Source organism: Mytilus edulis, chromosome 4, assembly GCF_963676685.1.
Source record: "Mytilus edulis chromosome 4, xbMytEdul2.2, whole genome shotgun sequence".
Classification (NCBI taxonomy): Eukaryota; Metazoa; Mollusca; class Bivalvia; order Mytilida; family Mytilidae; genus Mytilus; species Mytilus edulis.
Window position 1 is genome coordinate 82,090,807 of NC_092347.1, and position 18,993 is coordinate 82,109,799.

At 33.4% G+C, this 18,993-nt stretch overlaps 2 protein-coding genes across 2 annotated transcripts; one reads left to right on the top strand and one right to left on the bottom strand.

The window, feature by feature from the left end:
• Window positions 1–7,003: 7,003 nt before the first annotated feature.
• LOC139521564 (uncharacterized) lies at window positions 7,004–9,199 on the bottom strand. Its single transcript, XM_071315040.1, has one exon. The coding sequence runs from the start codon at window positions 9,197–9,199 to the stop codon at window positions 7,004–7,006; it is 2,196 nt and encodes a 731-aa protein (XP_071171141.1).
• Window positions 9,200–11,354: 2,155 nt separating this feature from the next.
• LOC139521565 (uncharacterized) lies at window positions 11,355–12,962 on the top strand. Its single transcript, XM_071315041.1, has one exon. The coding sequence runs from the start codon at window positions 11,355–11,357 to the stop codon at window positions 12,960–12,962; it is 1,608 nt and encodes a 535-aa protein (XP_071171142.1).
• The last annotated feature ends 6,031 nt before the right edge of the window (window positions 12,963–18,993 follow it).

Sequence of the window (18,993 nt, forward strand, 5' to 3'; positions counted from 1 at the left end):
TTTAGATAAGATCGTTAAAAAATACCTTGTAGACGTAATGAATGAACGTTCTTTTCAAATTGATAAGATTTCCAATGTATAATATCTTGAACTGTGTGTGAACGTTTTTAGTTTTAAGTTTGATTTTTTTTTAAATAATCTTTTATGGATGAAAGATTTTAAAGTATTTATGCATATGAAATTGTCACTGTAATTTACTTTTACGAAATAACCAATTTATTATGATATTTTAGCGTTAATGTATTTATAAGACTTATAAAGCCTTTTGCAAGTATCTTATATCATTTTTACTACAATCATATAATGTTGTTTGTAAATACTATGATGTGCATGTTTGATGACGCAGGTGTCAGTACCCCGCTGGCGCTTGCCCCCGTTGTAAAGGGGTAGTTTCACAATAATATATATATATATATATATTTAAAAAAAATACGTCCTTGTATTTAAAAGGAATCAAGTTGAATCAGGGCCTGAATGATCCATCTCGATCATGTCGCAGGAACACTTTTACCACTATAAACACTATTATTTTTTTTATTTCAAGTACACTATAGCAGTAAACAAATTGTTTTAATAAATAATTACATTAGATGTATGTTTCATTATAATACGTTATTCTGATTGGCTAACTGCACATCACGTGCTATTCCTGAAACAATTGTATTAGAAAATAACATTTATCATTCATGATGACATGAGGTCCCACAATAAAGTGCACAGGTAAATTAAATGAAAACTTGATAAAAATCGTGTTTTCATGATTCTAGCTAAAAAAAATGTAATTATAAGTATTGAATGCTTCTTTTTGTAACTTTATCGGGTTGTAAAAGCGTTGACTGTGCGTACATTTTTAGTATGAAGCGCTTCCGCGCTTCATACAAAATGTACTTCGGTCAACGCTTTTACACCCCGATAAATTTACAAAAAGCAGCATTCAATTCTTAAATGAAAGTATAGCAGATCGAATAAAAAAAAAATGGTTGTACAAATTTTATATTTAAATAACTTTTCTATCGTGTTGTTTTGAAGCAAAGATCCTGCAATAAACACTCTATAGCACACAAACTTAAAATATTCTTTGAAAACAGAACCAGAGCATAACTTTAAGTTTGGACTTACATTTATATTTGGCCATATTGGTAATGTACGTTGGCTGTGACACGTCAAGCGATATCTCATAAACTATCTATATAACAATAGAAATGCTTATTTAAAGAAATCTTTTAAAAAAAAAACATACATTTTAATGCACTTTGTGTACAGAAATCTCGAGACAGAAATATATATATTTTTTAAATTTTGATACAAAATATTACACAGATCAATTCCAACAAGTGCAACCATGCATAATGATTCATCTGGAGAATATGGTCTATTCGCCGGAGGAAACGAAGGTAAATTAATATAAAAAGGTTTGACAATAACATTATGCCTGTCTATGATATCACCGATTACTTACTGTATAAAAAAACAAAGAAATACACATATATTGTTTAATAAATTCACAGATTTAGGTATAAGTACAAAGTTTATGTGTGCTTTGCAAGCCATTTATTCAAATATAGAATGCTGTGTTCGTGTGAACGGAAATACTACTGATTGGTTCAGTGTAAATACTGGTTTGAAACAGGGATGTGTTTTATCCACAGTCATGTTTAATATTTTTATTAATAACTTAATTGATGATATAAAAGCATTAAATATTGGTATAGACATTGACGGCGAAAAGGTTGCTATTTTATTATATGCAGATGATCTTGTTTTATTGTCTGAAAATACATAAGATATGCAGAAATTGATTAATGTATTAGGTGTATGGTGTAATGATAATTGTTTAAAAGTTAATTTAAATAAATCAAAAATCATGCATTTTAGAAATCCCTCTGTGTTAAGATCAGATTTTGTTTTTAATATAAATGATGAAGTCATTGATTATGTTTCTAGCTATCAATATTTAGGATTAGTATTAAATGAATTTTTAGATTATAAAGTTATGGCAAAGGCAGTTGCAAAGTCAGCAAGTCGGGCATTAGGCCTTCTTATAGTAAAATGTAAAGCACATGGTGGCTTCCAACACAATATTTTCACCAAATTGTTTGACACTTTAGTTTGGTCAGTCATCAATTACGGCTCAGCTATTTGGGGTACAAGTGAGTTCTCCTGCATCTCAGCAGTTCAGAACCGAGCCATGAGATTTTATATGGGAGTTGGAAAGTATACTTCCAATGATGCTGTTTCAGGTGACATGGGTTGGAAGCCTCCATATGTTAAACAGTGGTCAAACATTTTTAGACACTGGGCAAGATGTACAAAAATGGATAAAGACAGGATAAATTATAAAGTATTTATATGGTCAATTAGAAAAAGTAGTTATAAAATTAAAAATTGGAGTTATAAAGTGATAGAAATGTTGAAACTTTACAATATGGACAGATTTTGTAATGTAGATGATTATATACTGGATAAAAATATAATTCATCAGTTAGAAGTTAATATTTTTGATAACTATAAAACTGATTGGAGTACAAGGCTTGATTCTTATGGTCAAGGAAATAAGTTAAGAACTTATAAATTGTTTAAATTTTCATTCTCTACTGAACAATATTTGTTGCAAAATATACCTATTCGATATCGCAGTGCATATGCGAAATTTAGATGTGGAGTAGCACCTTTAAAAATTGAAACTGGTCGTTACTAAAGATTAGATTTAGATAAAAGATTATGTTTCAATTGTGATAATATAGAAGATGAAAAACATGTATTGTTAACATGTCCATTATATGAAGATTTAAGGCAGTCATTATTTATTGATATAATTCAACAAAATGATATGTTTTTAACTTTGTCAGATGATGAAAAATTTATATTTTTGTTCAAAAATAAAAATGTTTGTAGTTCTGTTGCCAAAACCTGCAATAATATTTTATTACGACGAAACAGTATCTTATACTGTTAAAAACAAACTGTTTCAGTTATTTTTATTATATGTACATGTATCAGGTTTTATCCTTGGACGTGCATGGTGATATTGCACTTTTATATTTTGTATAAATAACAAAACTTATGTTTTAATTTTGTTGTTTTATAATTGTATATAACAGTCTCTCATAGTTCTTTTAAGAATGGCACATGCATTCTAAATTTTATATTGTGTACTTGATATTATATTGTGTTTATACTTGTATGTATGTGGTGAGACTTTGATAAACTATTGCATGAATCTGAATCTATATTGGAATCCTTCTCCCGTAGGTGTGCAACAAGGTACACAAACGGAGTAAACTTATCACATACCTCCGGTCTACGAACACATTTAGATGAAATAATTGACGTTACCCGGCGATTTCTTTGAGCTCGTCATGTGTTCATGGAATTTCATTCCTGGAGTACGTCGAAATGGTGTATTTTGGAAGAAAAAAAACCCCTAAACTTTAATGACTGTGCCATCTACAATATAGTAGAGAGCAAGGTCATAGCTTTTATAAAACCACATCAACAGTCCAACAACACACGGTTCCTACGAAAATACATACGAACAAATGAAACAACAAATAAATTAGAAAGCAGGGTGAAAATGTGCTCGCTACTATGTGTACCTCTACGTGTAGAGTTAAAATAATTAAACAATTGAGCTTCTACAATTTAAACTATTCTCAAATCTAGTAATGATTTTGAAAAATTAATACTTCAAAAAAGTATATTTTCAATGTTCTAACTTTAATTTATCAAGGGTTACATATATATACAACAATTAATGTGTATATGTGGTCTATGGCAAGCCGTTTTACTATTTATTCGAATTTCAAGAAATCTCCTATAATATATAAGATAGCTTCAATAATATATAAGATATATCCTTTAATATATAAGACATCGTATATAATTTCATTTTTATAAGATATCTCATATAGTATATAAGATATCTTTAATGCTATATGAGATATCTTTAATGTTGTATGAGATATCTTTAATGTTATATAAGATCTAATAAAATTTATATGATATCTTATATACTTTATAAGATATCTTATAAAGTATATGAAATATCTTATAAACATTTTTTTATATAAGATATCTTATATAATTTATAAGATATCTTATATAATTTATAAGATATCTTATATAATTTATAAGATATCTTATATGATTTATAAGATATCTTATATAGTTTATAAATAAAGGCAACAGTAGTATACCGCTGTTCAAAACTCATAAATCCATGGACAAAAAACAAAATCGGGATAACAAACTAAAACCGAGGGAAACGCATTAAATATAAGAGGAGAACAACGACATAACACTAAAATGTAACACACATAGACAAAATCCCACGAGAATAACAAATATAACATATATATATAACATCAAAACCAAATACATGAATTTGGGATAGACAAGTACCGTGATATCTCATATAGTTTATAAGATATCTTATATAGTTTATGAGATATCTTATAAAGACAATTATATAAGATATCTGATAAATTATTTGAGATATCTTATAAACTATATAAGATATCGTATAAACTATATCAGATATCTTATAAAGTTTATGAGATATCTTGAAGTAAGAATAAAAAGCAAAACTGCTTGCCATAGTGGTCTCTCACTCTTAAGTTGGTACCATTTATACGATTTGTATCAAATTTTCAGTACCATTAAAGACGTCAGACGTGAAAGTGACAATAAATGGTTTCATTGCAAATGTAGAATGCCATTTGATTTATATCAACAATACAAAACACCTTCTTCATACCATGTTTCGTTTCCCTGTGGATGATATGTCGGCTGTTTATAGACTTGAAACTAATATTAATGGGAAACACATTGTAGCAGAGTGTCAAGAAATAGGACAGGTATTTTTCAGGTTCTTTGACTGTGACCGCTGTCAATCTCTTATATTTAGACAACATTTACAGAAATTCTTTACCAGAACTTCAATGTAACGTTCTGCATCCTCATTTACAGTGCATTTTTCAGTGGTTTATATATATAACATAAACTTTAATTCTATCGATGATTTATAATAGGCAGTGTATATAAAGTGCGAATCCAGCTAGTTCATTTTCACTATCATATGCGAGTATGTCTATTGTCTATTGTAGAATAAAGGATCATACGAAAAAAGCAACATAATATAGCTTATCGATTATTGAAAGCGATCCATTTTAACAATAGATGCGATAAATTATCACTATTAGTGCAATCATTTCTGATGTAGAATTCTCGCAGATGCGAGGAATTTTTATTGTAGATTTATGTGATAAATGGACTTGCAACAAATGAAAAAACTTAGTTGATGACTTTAGTATTTATGATATGTTCAAATTGAAATAAAAACTTCTCATTCATTACTCATCAATATATAGCTATTCAAACTTGTAACAAAAACGCTTCTCAAAATGTCACATTGAGACGAGTAAATTTGAGGACGTTATCTTCCACGCAATACTTACACATGCGAACAGTCAAGTTGAAGAAATGTTGAAATACAATATCATTGAACCTTCGAACTCAGAATGGAGTAGTCCTGTGGTCCTTGTGAAGAAGAAATGTGAAAGTTTTCGCTTCACAATAGACTTTCGCAAGATAAACAAAGTTACTACACCTGAAATTTTTCCTTTATCACGTTTAGATGATATGCTTGACTCTATAGGAGAAGCCAATGCTAAATAGTTTTCCGTTATTGATATGGCTAGTTCGTTTTGGCAAATTCCGCTTGATGAAAATTCAAAACAAAAACTGCATTTGTGACACACAATGTATTATATCAATTTCGTACTCTTCCCTTTGGACTTACAAATGCTGCTATGAGTTTTCAAATGGTGATGTCCAAAGTCTTACAAGGATTAACTTGGAAAAACGCTTTATGTTATATTGATGACATTTTAGTCTTTAGTTCTACCTTAGATGAACATTTTATGCATTTACAGCAAGTTTTTGATAGACTTATCAATGCTAATTTGCGTTTACAACCAGAAAAATGCACTTTCGTAGCAAAACGTGTAAATTACTTAGGACATGTGATTACTAAGGATGGTATAGAAGTAGATGAAATGAAGACAACTGCAGTTTCAAATTTTCCTAAACCTAACAATGTTCATGATTTCGCAGTTTTCTTGGACTTTTGAGAATAGCATTTGTCATATAAACATCTATTGCTGGAATTTAATATTATTGTGGATCTGTCTTATATGAAATATGTCGTATAGTAGTCATCCCTATGAGACTAGACCACTTTTTCCCCATAGACCCAATGTTAAAGCCGCCATTTTGTTTGGTGGAGGGAATTTTCGACAAGAGTCAAGTGGTCATTTTTTTTCTAATTAGTAATATAATTAAGGAAATGTTGTGTTTCCTTAATTAATAATTAGTTATGACAAGTGATAATATTACTAAGTCTATTAATTAAATTGCTAATTACTATGTAGCGTCGACATTGGTCAAATGTTCATATTGATTGATTATAGTTTTAGACCATGGTTGTTTGGTCAGTTAATTGGCGTATCAGAATTTTAATTGATGGTTTAATCGACCAAACATACAAATATATGACATTGTCATTACAATTAAACAAAATAATTTAATTAAGTTATTTGATCATCAAATTAATTAAATAGATAGATATCCATTCGTTTGTGTGTTTGATTTTTCTTTATTTTCCCAATTGATTAGAGACTTTTCTTTTTGAATTTCTTGAAGTTCAATATTTTTGTGATTTTATTTTTTGGTGGTCAGTTATAGATGATTAAAGATGATTGCATCTGTTAATTAAGTCGAATCTAATAGTAAAAATGAGATCCTCGCTTCTTGTATGTATAATCTTAAAGATTTGAAGATAAATGTGTTTCATTTTGTGCTTTCATTGTTGTTTGAATATTTTTTCGGTATATGTTATATATACGCAGTAAATAAATAAACAAAATAGCAAACAGTTGTTTAAATCATATTCTAATTGAAAAGCAATTACATTCATCTATAAAAGATTAAGAAGCTACACATTCTAGTATCCATAAGGTTTTGTAATGAACTTTTCAGTGATAACTCTTTTGTCAAATACAATTTTATAATCTTTACTCTCTCTACTTGTTATGATTCTAGTGTTCTGTTTGTCTCTTGTAATCTTGTTCTCGTCCCAAACAGTTATTTTGTCATCTTGACTGCCATTAGTAACCATTTCACGCACTGTTTCAAAGTTGATACTTAAAGCATTTTTATAGTTTAACGTTACACCCCGAACTTTACAAATTGTTTGATTTCCTCTATCATCAGGTTTATGCAATTTGTATGCGTAGTTTTTTGGACCACCTGTTACAAAATGTGTAATCTTGTTCTCGGGAACCTCATCCGTAAGATCTCCGAGGTAGTCCCCTAAAGACGGCTCCCATTCCCCTTCCTTTACAGTGAAAACAATAGAATCAGTATCAGCGTAAAGCACCCGCTGTCCTAATTGTTCCAAATAACTGTATAATTTGAGTCTAGCTTGAGAAGTTGTATAAGCCGCTAACACGACGTTAGTTCTTCCTGATGACTCAACAAACTCCGCTTTATTCCTCCAACGCATTTCCATCATTTCATCCGTTACAAAGTTCACACCTGTAACTTCTTGTTGATCACTGGTCAGCATATCGAAAAATATAGAAGGATCCGATACATAATCGACCTGTGGTAAATTTGTCCGCTGTCCAAACTTACCCCAAAAACTATTTAGCATTAGTTTTGCCAGTGCGCGTAACCCAGGATTTTTTTCTATCTTATTGTAATCGAGTAGAATGCCTTCTTTCTCATAGTAATCCTGAATGTAATGTTGCCTATGTTCCTTGGTTATACACCAACTAGGCCAGCCACTTGCCTCTTGCTTCATCTTCAGAAAAGTGTTTATGTACTCTGTGAAAATGCCTCCTGTTTTTGAAACGGGGTCATATTGCGCAACTTCATCGAAATGCCAGACTTCATATATTGTACTTAGTATGTATCCCTTATTTACTGCCATCTTTAGCTCATCTGTCACCCATGTTCCGGTAAAAGACCTTTCTTCATTGCCATGACGGCACGTTGTTTGCTGTTTTATCTCAGTACATGTTCTGCACAAGAACATCAGTTTGTTGTTAATTTTAGCGGGTAACACTGGGATATGTAGGCCTCTAGGTGGATAAACTTTACATTTGATTAGTCCTTCATACATCGTTAGATCATCAAAGTTTTCTGTTACTATTCTAGGATGCCCTATTACAGCTTTGCCCGTTTTGTTTATGTACGGGTAAAGCGAGGTTACATCGTAGTATTTGATAGACTCATCAAAGGACGATTCGTGATATAAATTAAAGGCTTCTGTCCTCCCTCCTGCAAAGGCATCTCTTGGCTCTAATGGAGTAACAATATCCAAGGAGTCGATGAACTTTTTAATGTTTTCGTCTTCCCTGATATGTTTGTCAAACTCACATTCCCAAATGCATGTATATATGTAACCCTGTTTTTCAATGTAGGTTTTCTTTTCCATAGTTTGATGATACAAATCCTCCATTGATAACTTATTGACAGTGTTGATGGAATGCTGTGTGTAACAGGTTGGACATCCATGCCAAAAACACCCATGATATTCCAATACTATCTTTTCACCCTCGCTGTTCTCATAAAACCCATCTACTCTGTATTGGTCAATTATCTTCTCCCTACCGTTTCGAGCGTGTTGAATATCCACCCCCTTTGTTTGTGATATATATTTAATCCATTGTATGGCTTTTACAGAGTGTTTCTCTTCAGGACGATATCCTTGTGCTGGTATGATGCCGATAGTATCAGCACGTAAGAATTTAGTGCGAAACACCAAATTACATGCAGAAGCTATAGTAATACAAGTTTCAAACGGATCAATACCTCCATCTCCAGTAGCTGATTTAGTCATAGACATAAACAATTCTCGAAACCTTAAACAACATCGTCTTAATATATCTACATCAGATCGGCAGTATTTCAAAAGTTCCTTTTGGAAATCAAACATGACTTTCACGTTAGTTTGATACCATTCAAGAAAGTTTTCTCTGTCCTCTGATTTCATTGCGTCTGGGTTATAGAACTTGACATCTGGCAGCTGATTAAGAACGCTTGTCTGGTTTTCTTTTCTGTTATACAGATGTGGAAAGTATCCTTTCTGTAGTTCTTTGATACCAAACATTTTAGGCAGTTTTGAAAGCGCCATGGGTAGAAAATTAAGTGAGTCAATCATACGATGTTGCATGACGGGACTTCGATAGACATGTTTTTTGCCCCACTCGGAACAATCTTTGGGAGAACACCGTTTTGGTACAGGTATTGTAGAATGGGAAACGAATCATATCCTTTGAAATTGTGACAGATCACTGTGGCTCCATTATTTTCTCCAGAACAAAGCCATTGACAAAAATCATATGTCGTATTCATTCCGCTGAAAATAAGTTCATTCTTTCCACAATTTTCACATACACTAAGTGGTGTCAGATCCTCTTTTAAACACTCTAAGCATACTTGTTGTACAACGCATAAGTTTGGTTTGTGTTCATAAGTTCCACATTTAGATTTTTTACAATTCTTGCATTTCGAGGTGCCTAGTTCTGGTTTAAACCCGTCTTCACATTCAACTAAATCGTCTTGAGTGCATTCGAAATCAAAGAAAATATAAACTTGGTTTTTGGTTTCATCCTCATCTACAGTGTCCATATCGTCATTTAGAGTGTATTCTGTAAATTTGTCACCTTCCACCGGCAACATGAAACAGAGATGTCCAACTTCGTAGAAATCTTTACAAGTCTTACAATATATCTCACCACATATATGTTCTTTTTTGTGCATTTTCTTATTAATAGTTTGACTGCAAATCTTGCATCTAATGTATGATTTGCATGTTGAGTTTCCTTTCCTTGTAGTCTGTGCATGTAGTCTATAGCATTCTTCACCATAAAAATGACGATTACAGTCGTTACAGTATATCCAGTCGTCATCTTTTTTCTCATGGATTTTATGGCATGATGTGCAAATGTTATTGCAACGGTGTTCCTCTTTATGCTGGTATCCCTTTTTGCATGTGTGGCAATAATAATTACGGGATAAAAAAAAGCAGGCATACTAGTAATCACATCAAAGTGTTCGTCGTGAAAATACAAATAAATCTTTTTGTCTGCCTCTGGACCTTGGAATATGATTCCATTGAAGTGTTCCTTTGAAACAACATGTATTTGATATTCTGACATCACTGCTTGAAACTTTTTGATTTCTTCAATTCCACATTTATGCAGAGGAACATGTGCACGAGTATGTAAATCAGTTGCTAGATGTTCTTGAATTTTTCTACCTTGACGAATACTGTTCCATTTCTCATGTTTGTCCAGATTTGCTTTTGCGGTAACTAATGCCCTGGCACAACATATATCATCTTTATTTCTTATGGTAAGAATACATTGCTTAGTTTTCATAAATCGCTCAAGATCAACGTATTTTCCTTGATTTCTTGTTCCACCAACAGGGAGTTCAACGTGTGTCATCTCTATTTCAAGTGAATCATCCAAAACAAATTGTTCATACGACTGCAATACCCTCTCTATTTCACGTAGTAATGTTTCCACGGACAATTGAGATACTTTCATAAACGGTATTGTTATAGGAAAGTTCAGCTCAGGACATTGAACTGACAGTCGTATAAGATCTGTTGATTGCATAAACTCTGTTATGTTATTGATAATGGATCCAAACAAAAGTCGTAAAGTTTTCAAAATCTGTGGTAAATCCTGCACTTCTAATTCTTTGAATGATACTTTGTAACGAGTCGTTGTGGTGTTGAATTTAGGTATAGGCTGAGTTGACAATACACGTAGGTCATGGCTTTTCTTTTTGATCCTCCTCCAGTCTGGGTGTGTTTTTCTTCTGTGTGACGCTGTAGACTATCAACTCTTGAACACAATAGACCGCATGTGTTACATTGGAATAAAGACCCATCCCGATGTCTCAGCATGTGACGATCCAGATTATCCCTTCGGCCGAACGTTTTCTGACAAATTGTACATGGAAAAGTATCCTTATGTCCAAATTGTCGACGATGATTGATTTACATCCCAACTTTGGAAAATGATGCACCACATTGTTGACACTCAAATCTATTAGGCATCATTCTTTCCTTGTTGTTTAAATGTAAATGAATGGATTCTGAAAAAACAAATTATCTTAAATAGTAGTATGTTTACCCATAATGCCGTATTATCAAATATAAATATATAAATTGAAACACTGGATAGATATATCAGTATACAGCTGCCTTCGTGAGAGAACAGATGGACGATAAAACGTGTCCCGTATGTAAACTTCAATTTTCTAGAAAAGACGTTATGATTCGACATCATAGAAACAAACATGGAATCACTGAACCATATCCGCAGAGCAGTCATGAAGACCCGCCGCCGCCGCAGAGGGAAGGAACATCACCGCCGCCGCCGCCGCAGAGGGAAGGAACATCACTTCCACCGCCGCCGTCGCCGCCGCCGCCGCCGCAAAGGGGGGATCAGCAGCTACCGCGTAATGAGGATATGCCTCCGCCGCCGCGTGATGAAGATACACCGCCGCCTCGGAAGGAGGAAACAGAACACTTTGTTTTTAAACATCCATTCACGATGACGGTGAGCGGACCAACATCATGTGGCAAAACATTTTTTGTGAAACAACTTCTTCAAAATTTAAGATTGATTCAGCCCACTATTCACAGAATACTATGGCTATACAGACGTTGGCAACCACTCTACGACGAAATACAAAAGACGGTTAGACCATATGTTGAATTTATACAAGGAATACCAGTTGATTTAGAGAAGGATAGTTATATAGACCCAAGTGTAAGAAATATGATAATTTTGGACGATTTAATGTCAACATCAGCAAAAGATCCTAGAATCACAGACTTGTTTACGGAAGGTAGCCATCATAGAAATCTATCAGTTGTAGTATTAAATCAAAATCTTTACTTCAGTAAAGATCCTACACAGAGAAGAAATTGTCACTACTTGGTATTATTTAACAACCCTGTCGATAAACAACAGATAATGACTTTAGGCAGACAAATGTATCCTGGAAAAGGACCATACTTTTTAGAAAAATTTGAAGAATCAACTAGTCAACCATTTGGCTATCTTCTTTTGGATTTAAAACCAACGACACCCGAAACGAACCGACTGCTTGGAAACGTTTTACAGCAACAATCAGCAAAGACCAAAAAAGTCATTCCTACTTCAAATGATATAAGAACAGTCCAACATTCACCCGTTCCTTATTCTTACGAAGACGGTCCTGGTGAACAGACGTATAAAAAAATGCCCTCCTGTGACGATTGTGGAGTAGTGCTTGACAGCATGCACGATTTACAAAGACATATCAAACATTGGTGTCCAGAAAACGAATATTTGAAAAGGAAAAGAGACAACGAAGACCTAGGAAATGAAAGTCCTTCAAAAAAATCAACCTCAGAATGGATTAAATATGATAGTGTTTCAGACGATGGTAGTGAAGATGTTAATATGGACGATAATGAAGGATATAAAAGCCTATTACATGAAGCCATTGATACAGCGATAGATACTTGGGATACAAAATATGACAAGTACGTGAAAGAAGGTATGAATGAGGAAGATGCAATTCAACGAAGCAATGAAAAAATAAGCCATATTGTTCAACGTCAATTTTTTAAACGCTATACTAAATTGTTAAAACTGATAGTTCCCCTAGATGAAAGCAAAGTGCACTCTGACATTGTACAACAAATTCAGGATATTGCTGGAAACGATACAGATTACGAAACTCAAATTCGGCGTATTCTCATGAAAAAGCGACATCAATTTGATGAATTATTTGATGATGATTACTTTGAAATAAATACTGACACTGAGGATAATGACGATGAGGATGATGAAGAGGACACTGACGAAGATATACAAGAGGAAGACTAGTCCTTTATAACGTACTGTATAACACGCGTTTCATTCTATCCATTTTGATATTTGTGTTGACAACATGTCTGCATGGGAGAAATATCTACAGGAAATTTACTTCATTCCGTCAAATCCTGCCAGTTTTTCTGGACCAGACAAACTTTATAATTATGTACAAAAAGAAGGGAAGTACAAAATTAGTAAATATAAGATACGAAAATGGTTACAAAGCCAAGAACCATACAGTTTACAACGACCATTAAGGAGACCACAGAATAGAACGGAAATTGTTGTTGCTGGCATAGATGACCAATGGTCTGCTGACCTTATGGATATGGTGAAGTTTTCAAAATACAACAAAGAATATAAATACGTATTGGTAGTCATCGATGTGTTTTCAAAGTATTTATGGTTACGAAAACTTAAAGATAAAAAAGGCGAGTCCGTGGCAACTGCATTTCAAGACATATTTAAAACAGGAAGAGTTCCAAATAGAATAAGAACGGATATGGGACAGGAGTTCAAGGCAAAGAGAGTTCAGACAGTTTTTAAAAAGGAAGAGATTAATCATTTTTATGCGTTGAATGAGGTCAAAGCATCAGTGTCCGAGCGTGTTATAAAAACAATAAAAGCGAAAATATATCGCTACTTTTCGTACAATCAGTCTTACAGATACATAGACAGGCTTCAAAGCTTTGCAGATGGATACAACCACACTATTCATAGCACTATCGACATGGCACCCATAAAAGTAAAAAAAGAAAATGCTGAAACGGTCCGCTTATCGAAATATTTTTCAAGACCACATTCTGGAAAGTTAAAGAAAATTTACCACTTCAGGTTTAAACTTGGCGATCGGGTTAGACTTACATATTTGAGAAATATTTTTTCTCGGGAATATGACGAAAAATGGACGGGTGAGGTATTCACGATATCCGGACGATTCTGGAGAAGCATGACACCGTTATATCGCATCAAAGATTACCATGGAGATGAAATTTCTGGATCCTACTACCAATCTGAACTCCAACAAATAAACGTCAAAAACAATTCCTTGTGGAAAATTGAGAAAGTGTTAAAAACAAAAGGAAGAGGACCCTATAAACAATATTATATCAAATGGTTAAATTGGCCAACCAAGTTTAATTCATGGGTGAAAGCCAGTGGTGTTAAAGACTTTTAATCTAATTGTTTTCTTTTATAATTGTATTACAAATAAAAAATATCAAATTCACAGTGTATATTATTTTTTTTTTGTACCAAACTTTTTTGTTTACTGATAGTATATGTATTTTCTCGAAAATATTAACTAATAATCATAAAAAAGATAAATATACATGAAAATCTAAACATTTCTGATGCCCTTTACGAGAAACGTTCAGAAGATTTCACGCTGACTCCTAAAAGGGCGGAGTCTCCCCTCGATAAACGAGACCATGCATGTGTAGGATCGGATGAATAGTCAGACTCATAACAGTGGACAGGTCATGTCAAGCACCAAACATCCGCTATTGGCTAAATGACCTCAACTAGAGCCTCATTCACATACATGCACGTGGAAATCTACTCTAGATGTTCATGTATATTAACCTTGAAATATAATTATTACTTATTAAAATACGTATGTTCATTAATTAAGTTAAGAATTTAATAACCTTTAAGAAGCACCCTTATATCAACAGAGGTGGCGTGTTGATATCTATTCCAAGGCAATTGCGAGCATAAAGGACCACACTCTCTGCCATTGGAACGGAGTTACTCTTTCTAGTTAAAGAAAATTAGTTTATCTCCATATATCAGACTATTTTACGGTGTTTAAATACTTACAACTATTTTCAGTTCGAAATGACGTGGTGGTTCCTTGGAACTTTAACTCAAGAGACATGAACTCACCTGAGTTTTGTCGTATTTATAGTGGTTCGTGGACCGGTTCACCAATAGGGAAAACAACTCTGATGTTCACAAATTAAAAATCCATTTAAATACGGAATTACATAACAAACAATATAAATTATGACATTTTATTACACTTATGTAGAAAACAATCACGAAAAAATCGTTTTAACACAGATCTTAATAAGAAATCAACATTCATATCCTCCTTAATCCCCCTTAAATTGGACTGATCCATTTTCCCCTAAATTTTACCTGTTCAGTTAAATATGTCCGCCATGTTGATAAGTCGTGTTTTTATTGCTGCTACCAGAAAATCACATTTTAACATGATTAAAATTGATGGATGTGCCCAAATTATCGGATAACGTTAAATATTTATTCATGGAATTGATTAGCGTTAATAATTATCATTTATTTCACATGGATTAATTTTAGTGACCAGTTATTATCGTAACGGGGGATCTCTCTGTAAAAACAACAACAAATCGTGTCGGTTTTGGTCAGGTCTACCGACAGGGGCGTAGCTAGAAAGAAACGATGTGGAAGCAACTACTGCCGAGCGGAGCGAGGCGAAAAAATTTTGGGACCCTATTATGCAGAAATTTTATTTTTTCGGTTTTCGGTCCTAGGACGGTTAAAAGAGGAGCTATATGTAGATAAAAATTTATGAATGTAAAACTATTAATAAATCTTCTGAATATACGGTAATACATAAACAACAAATATTTGTGATACAGAATTTACTCAAAATTGTCCAAAATCTGCTCTTCGGGTCTGGGCAGAAACACACTTCTCTATTACTTTGTCAACATTCACACTGAAATCCCGATGAACATGCAGTAATCATGGTAATGCTATGTAACTTTCGTTGCTCATTGTTGATCGTACATTTGTTTTCAATTACATACGTAGTACCGTGACTGATAGATCTCAGGGCAATCATGGCATGGTAGCACTCGCGAGATGTTATAAACCAGCGTACGTGTTCGGCATCGAGCGACCTCCCAATTGAATTCGTCAAAATTACATGCTAGGTCAGTTTCGTATGTTTCAGACAATATTGAAATTTGTTCGTTTGTGATATTTCCTACAACACGATGAAGCCGTGAGATACAGCACAAAGAAGCGATTTTCTGATAACTTGACGCGACTCCACTCTCCAGTTGCCTTATCATATGGTCTATGAACACAAAAAATAATGAGGCTTTCCAAATTAATACAGTGTTTTGGCGTGGTTGCAGGGTGATTGGCTCCGGTAGTCGTCTGTCACTGAACCACATCGCCTCGGCATATTTTCCAGTGATATTTTCAACGATATCGAAGGGATCTGATAATTCTAATGCCGATTGGTACATCTCATTCCAAACTGATGAACTGTACACTGTAAAATGTGCTCCAAAATTACATATCTTAGAATAGACTGAGTATTACAAATTCAAAAGTAAAAATCTTGTAAAAGAGACAAGTAACCTTCCGATTTTGTCATAATCTCCACACAAAAAAAGTGACAACATAGGTGTTTCCTTTAACATTCAATTTATAAATTTTTATTTTGCCATTTCTTTTTTTGCATGCCGAATCAATGTGCACGTGACGCAACTTCGGAGCTACGATCTTTTTTTGAATGAACAGCTTCATCAACACTTGTAACTAGGTTGTCAAACTAATATCCGGGATAGACGGAAAAGACACCAACAGTCTCCGATTCCGATTCCGATTGACCAACTCATCTCTCTCTCTTCTGCTTTTTTTTTTTTTTTTTGTGAAAACGACGTGGATGCACGTGCTGTCGTGCCTCCGGGTAGCTACGCCCCTGACCGATTTCTTTTATACTTCTTTATAAATTATATTATACGGTGTTTTGTGTGTGTGTGTGTGTGTGTGTGTGAGGGTCTATTGTGTGTATTTTCTTTGTTTATTAAGTCTTAATTAAAAAAAAAAGATACATTGCGAGAATCGGTCTGAAATTTGTTTATCTATGTATTGGTATAAACCGGTATAATCCAGTTATTGATAGCGTCAGTTTAACATGGTCAAAATGTAAACATGACCCAAGTTATCACTTTTTGATTATATTCATTTTAAACAAATGTCTCTAATTTACAATAATCGATATCACCCGACTTTCACAAACAAAACAAAAAAAACAAAAAATAAATAAACGTTCACTGTCAATGAAAATAACATTTACACAAACATCTATTTATACTCATGTAAACATTGAATGTACGGTTCACTTAGTAGGTCATATAAAATACGGCAAAGTTGAAGAAAATATTTTGGAATACGCTGTACATGTTTTGAAATACAAAGGATGGCTTACTGTTTATTCTATCTCCCTTGTTGTATGGCAGTTTGTTTACACCGGCTCCGTAAAAAAATGTAGACAGTAACTATTATAGAAGACTCTGAGCGGTATTATGGTATTTAAATGGTTTGTTAGTCCCAAATGGCTTCACCACAAGAGTCCTGTCAACCAAAGAAAAAGAAATCACGAACTAAAAGCAAGGATAAAAACGAGCCAAACGTGGGTGTGTTTGATTTGTCCGCCATTACATACTCACAACAAACATTTCCAATGAACAATAACATGTCTAGCCAGCCTTACATGAATAATATGAACAATATGACTAGTAACTATCCAAATATGCCTATGCAAATGATGGCTTCTTCTTTTGTTACTTCACCGACCCAGCAGATGGTACCCCCCTTTTTTCCATGCCATACACCAGCACCGGTAGTTAACCCTCCATTATGGGCAACTGAATTAATGTCTAAATTTGATGCGTTATCAGTAAAAATGAAAAGTATTGATGACATTAAAAGCTATGTAACTAATATTGACCAAAAAGTGACCGATATGCAAAGTGATATGGTTCATCTCTCCAAGCGTGTAAATGAGGTAGAAAATAGTCAATCTTTCATTTCGAAATCATTTGAAGAGAACATAAAAATGCACGAAAAAACAAACAAAAAAGTGGAATCAGATTTGAAGAAACTTACCTACGACTTTGCGTCACTACGTAAAGAATTTAATTCCATGAAAACCGAATCTAAAAATCTAGCTGAATCCAAAGAAAACTTGAATAAAATTGCCAAAGCAAATGAAAGGTTAAACAGTGATTTAGAAACAATCCAGCGCGAATCAATGCGTGACAATTTATTATTTCACGGTATAAAAGAGGTTACAGAGGGGAAAATGCGCTGATCTCGTTAAACATGTGTGCGAAAATAACCTGGCGATCCATGATGATCTTTGTATAAAAGCTGCATTCCGACTTGGAAAGAAGGCTGAACCGTCAAATGAACATGATATTGGGCACGAGCGTTCGATGCCAATTCTGGTTAAATTTAACGATAGGCAAAAACGTGATGGTATTCGAAAGAATAGTTATAAATTAAAGGGGGAGTCTATTTCAATTACGGATCAGTACCCAAAGTCAGTGGTGGATAAAAGAAAATCCCTTATTCCGTTGTTAAAAAAAGCTAGAGAGGCTGATGTTAAGGCAGTGTTAACTCGGGATAAATTAGTTATTGGAGATGTAGTTTATTCAGGTGGGCCAATTGAAGTGGCCATTGAAAACGCTAAAAAGAGGAAATTGAAAAAACAAACAAGTGAGTCTGTAAATATTGAAAACGATACCGTTGCCGCCGGTAGTGAAATTCATAGTGATATGATCACGGCATAGGATCCGTCGGAAATTTCAGTTACAAATATCAAATGTTTATCATGGAATGTAAATGGTGGGTTTGAGGCGAAAATTAAAGATGTAAAATTTAAAAATTTTGTGTGCACTTATGATATTGTGTTTTTAGAAGAATGTTGGATAAATAATACATGTGATGTGGAAATTGATGAGTTTATTTGTAAATCAATCCCATTGTCAAAAAAGAAATATAAACAAGGTTGTGGTCTCTTTGTAATGATTAAAAAATCAATTGCTTCATAATGTGAAAATAATTGAAATATCTTATGAAACATTTGTATGGATGAAAATATCTAAAGAACTAACTGGTACTGAAAATGACTATATAATTTGTAATGTATATTTACCACCATATAGATCTTCCTTTTTCAAGGTACATGATGTGGACTTATTCTATGAACTGGAAACACAAATTATCAAGTACTCAGATGAATGTCCGAATATTT

What these genes read in the sequence shown, in the direction of transcription:
- LOC139521564 (XM_071315040.1), bottom strand. Translation starts at nt 9,199, where the DNA reads ATGGCGCTTTCAAAACTGCCTAAAATGTTTGGTATCAAAGAACTACAG.
- LOC139521565 (XM_071315041.1), top strand. Translation starts at nt 11,355, where the DNA reads ATGATTCGACATCATAGAAACAAACATGGAATCACTGAACCATATCCG.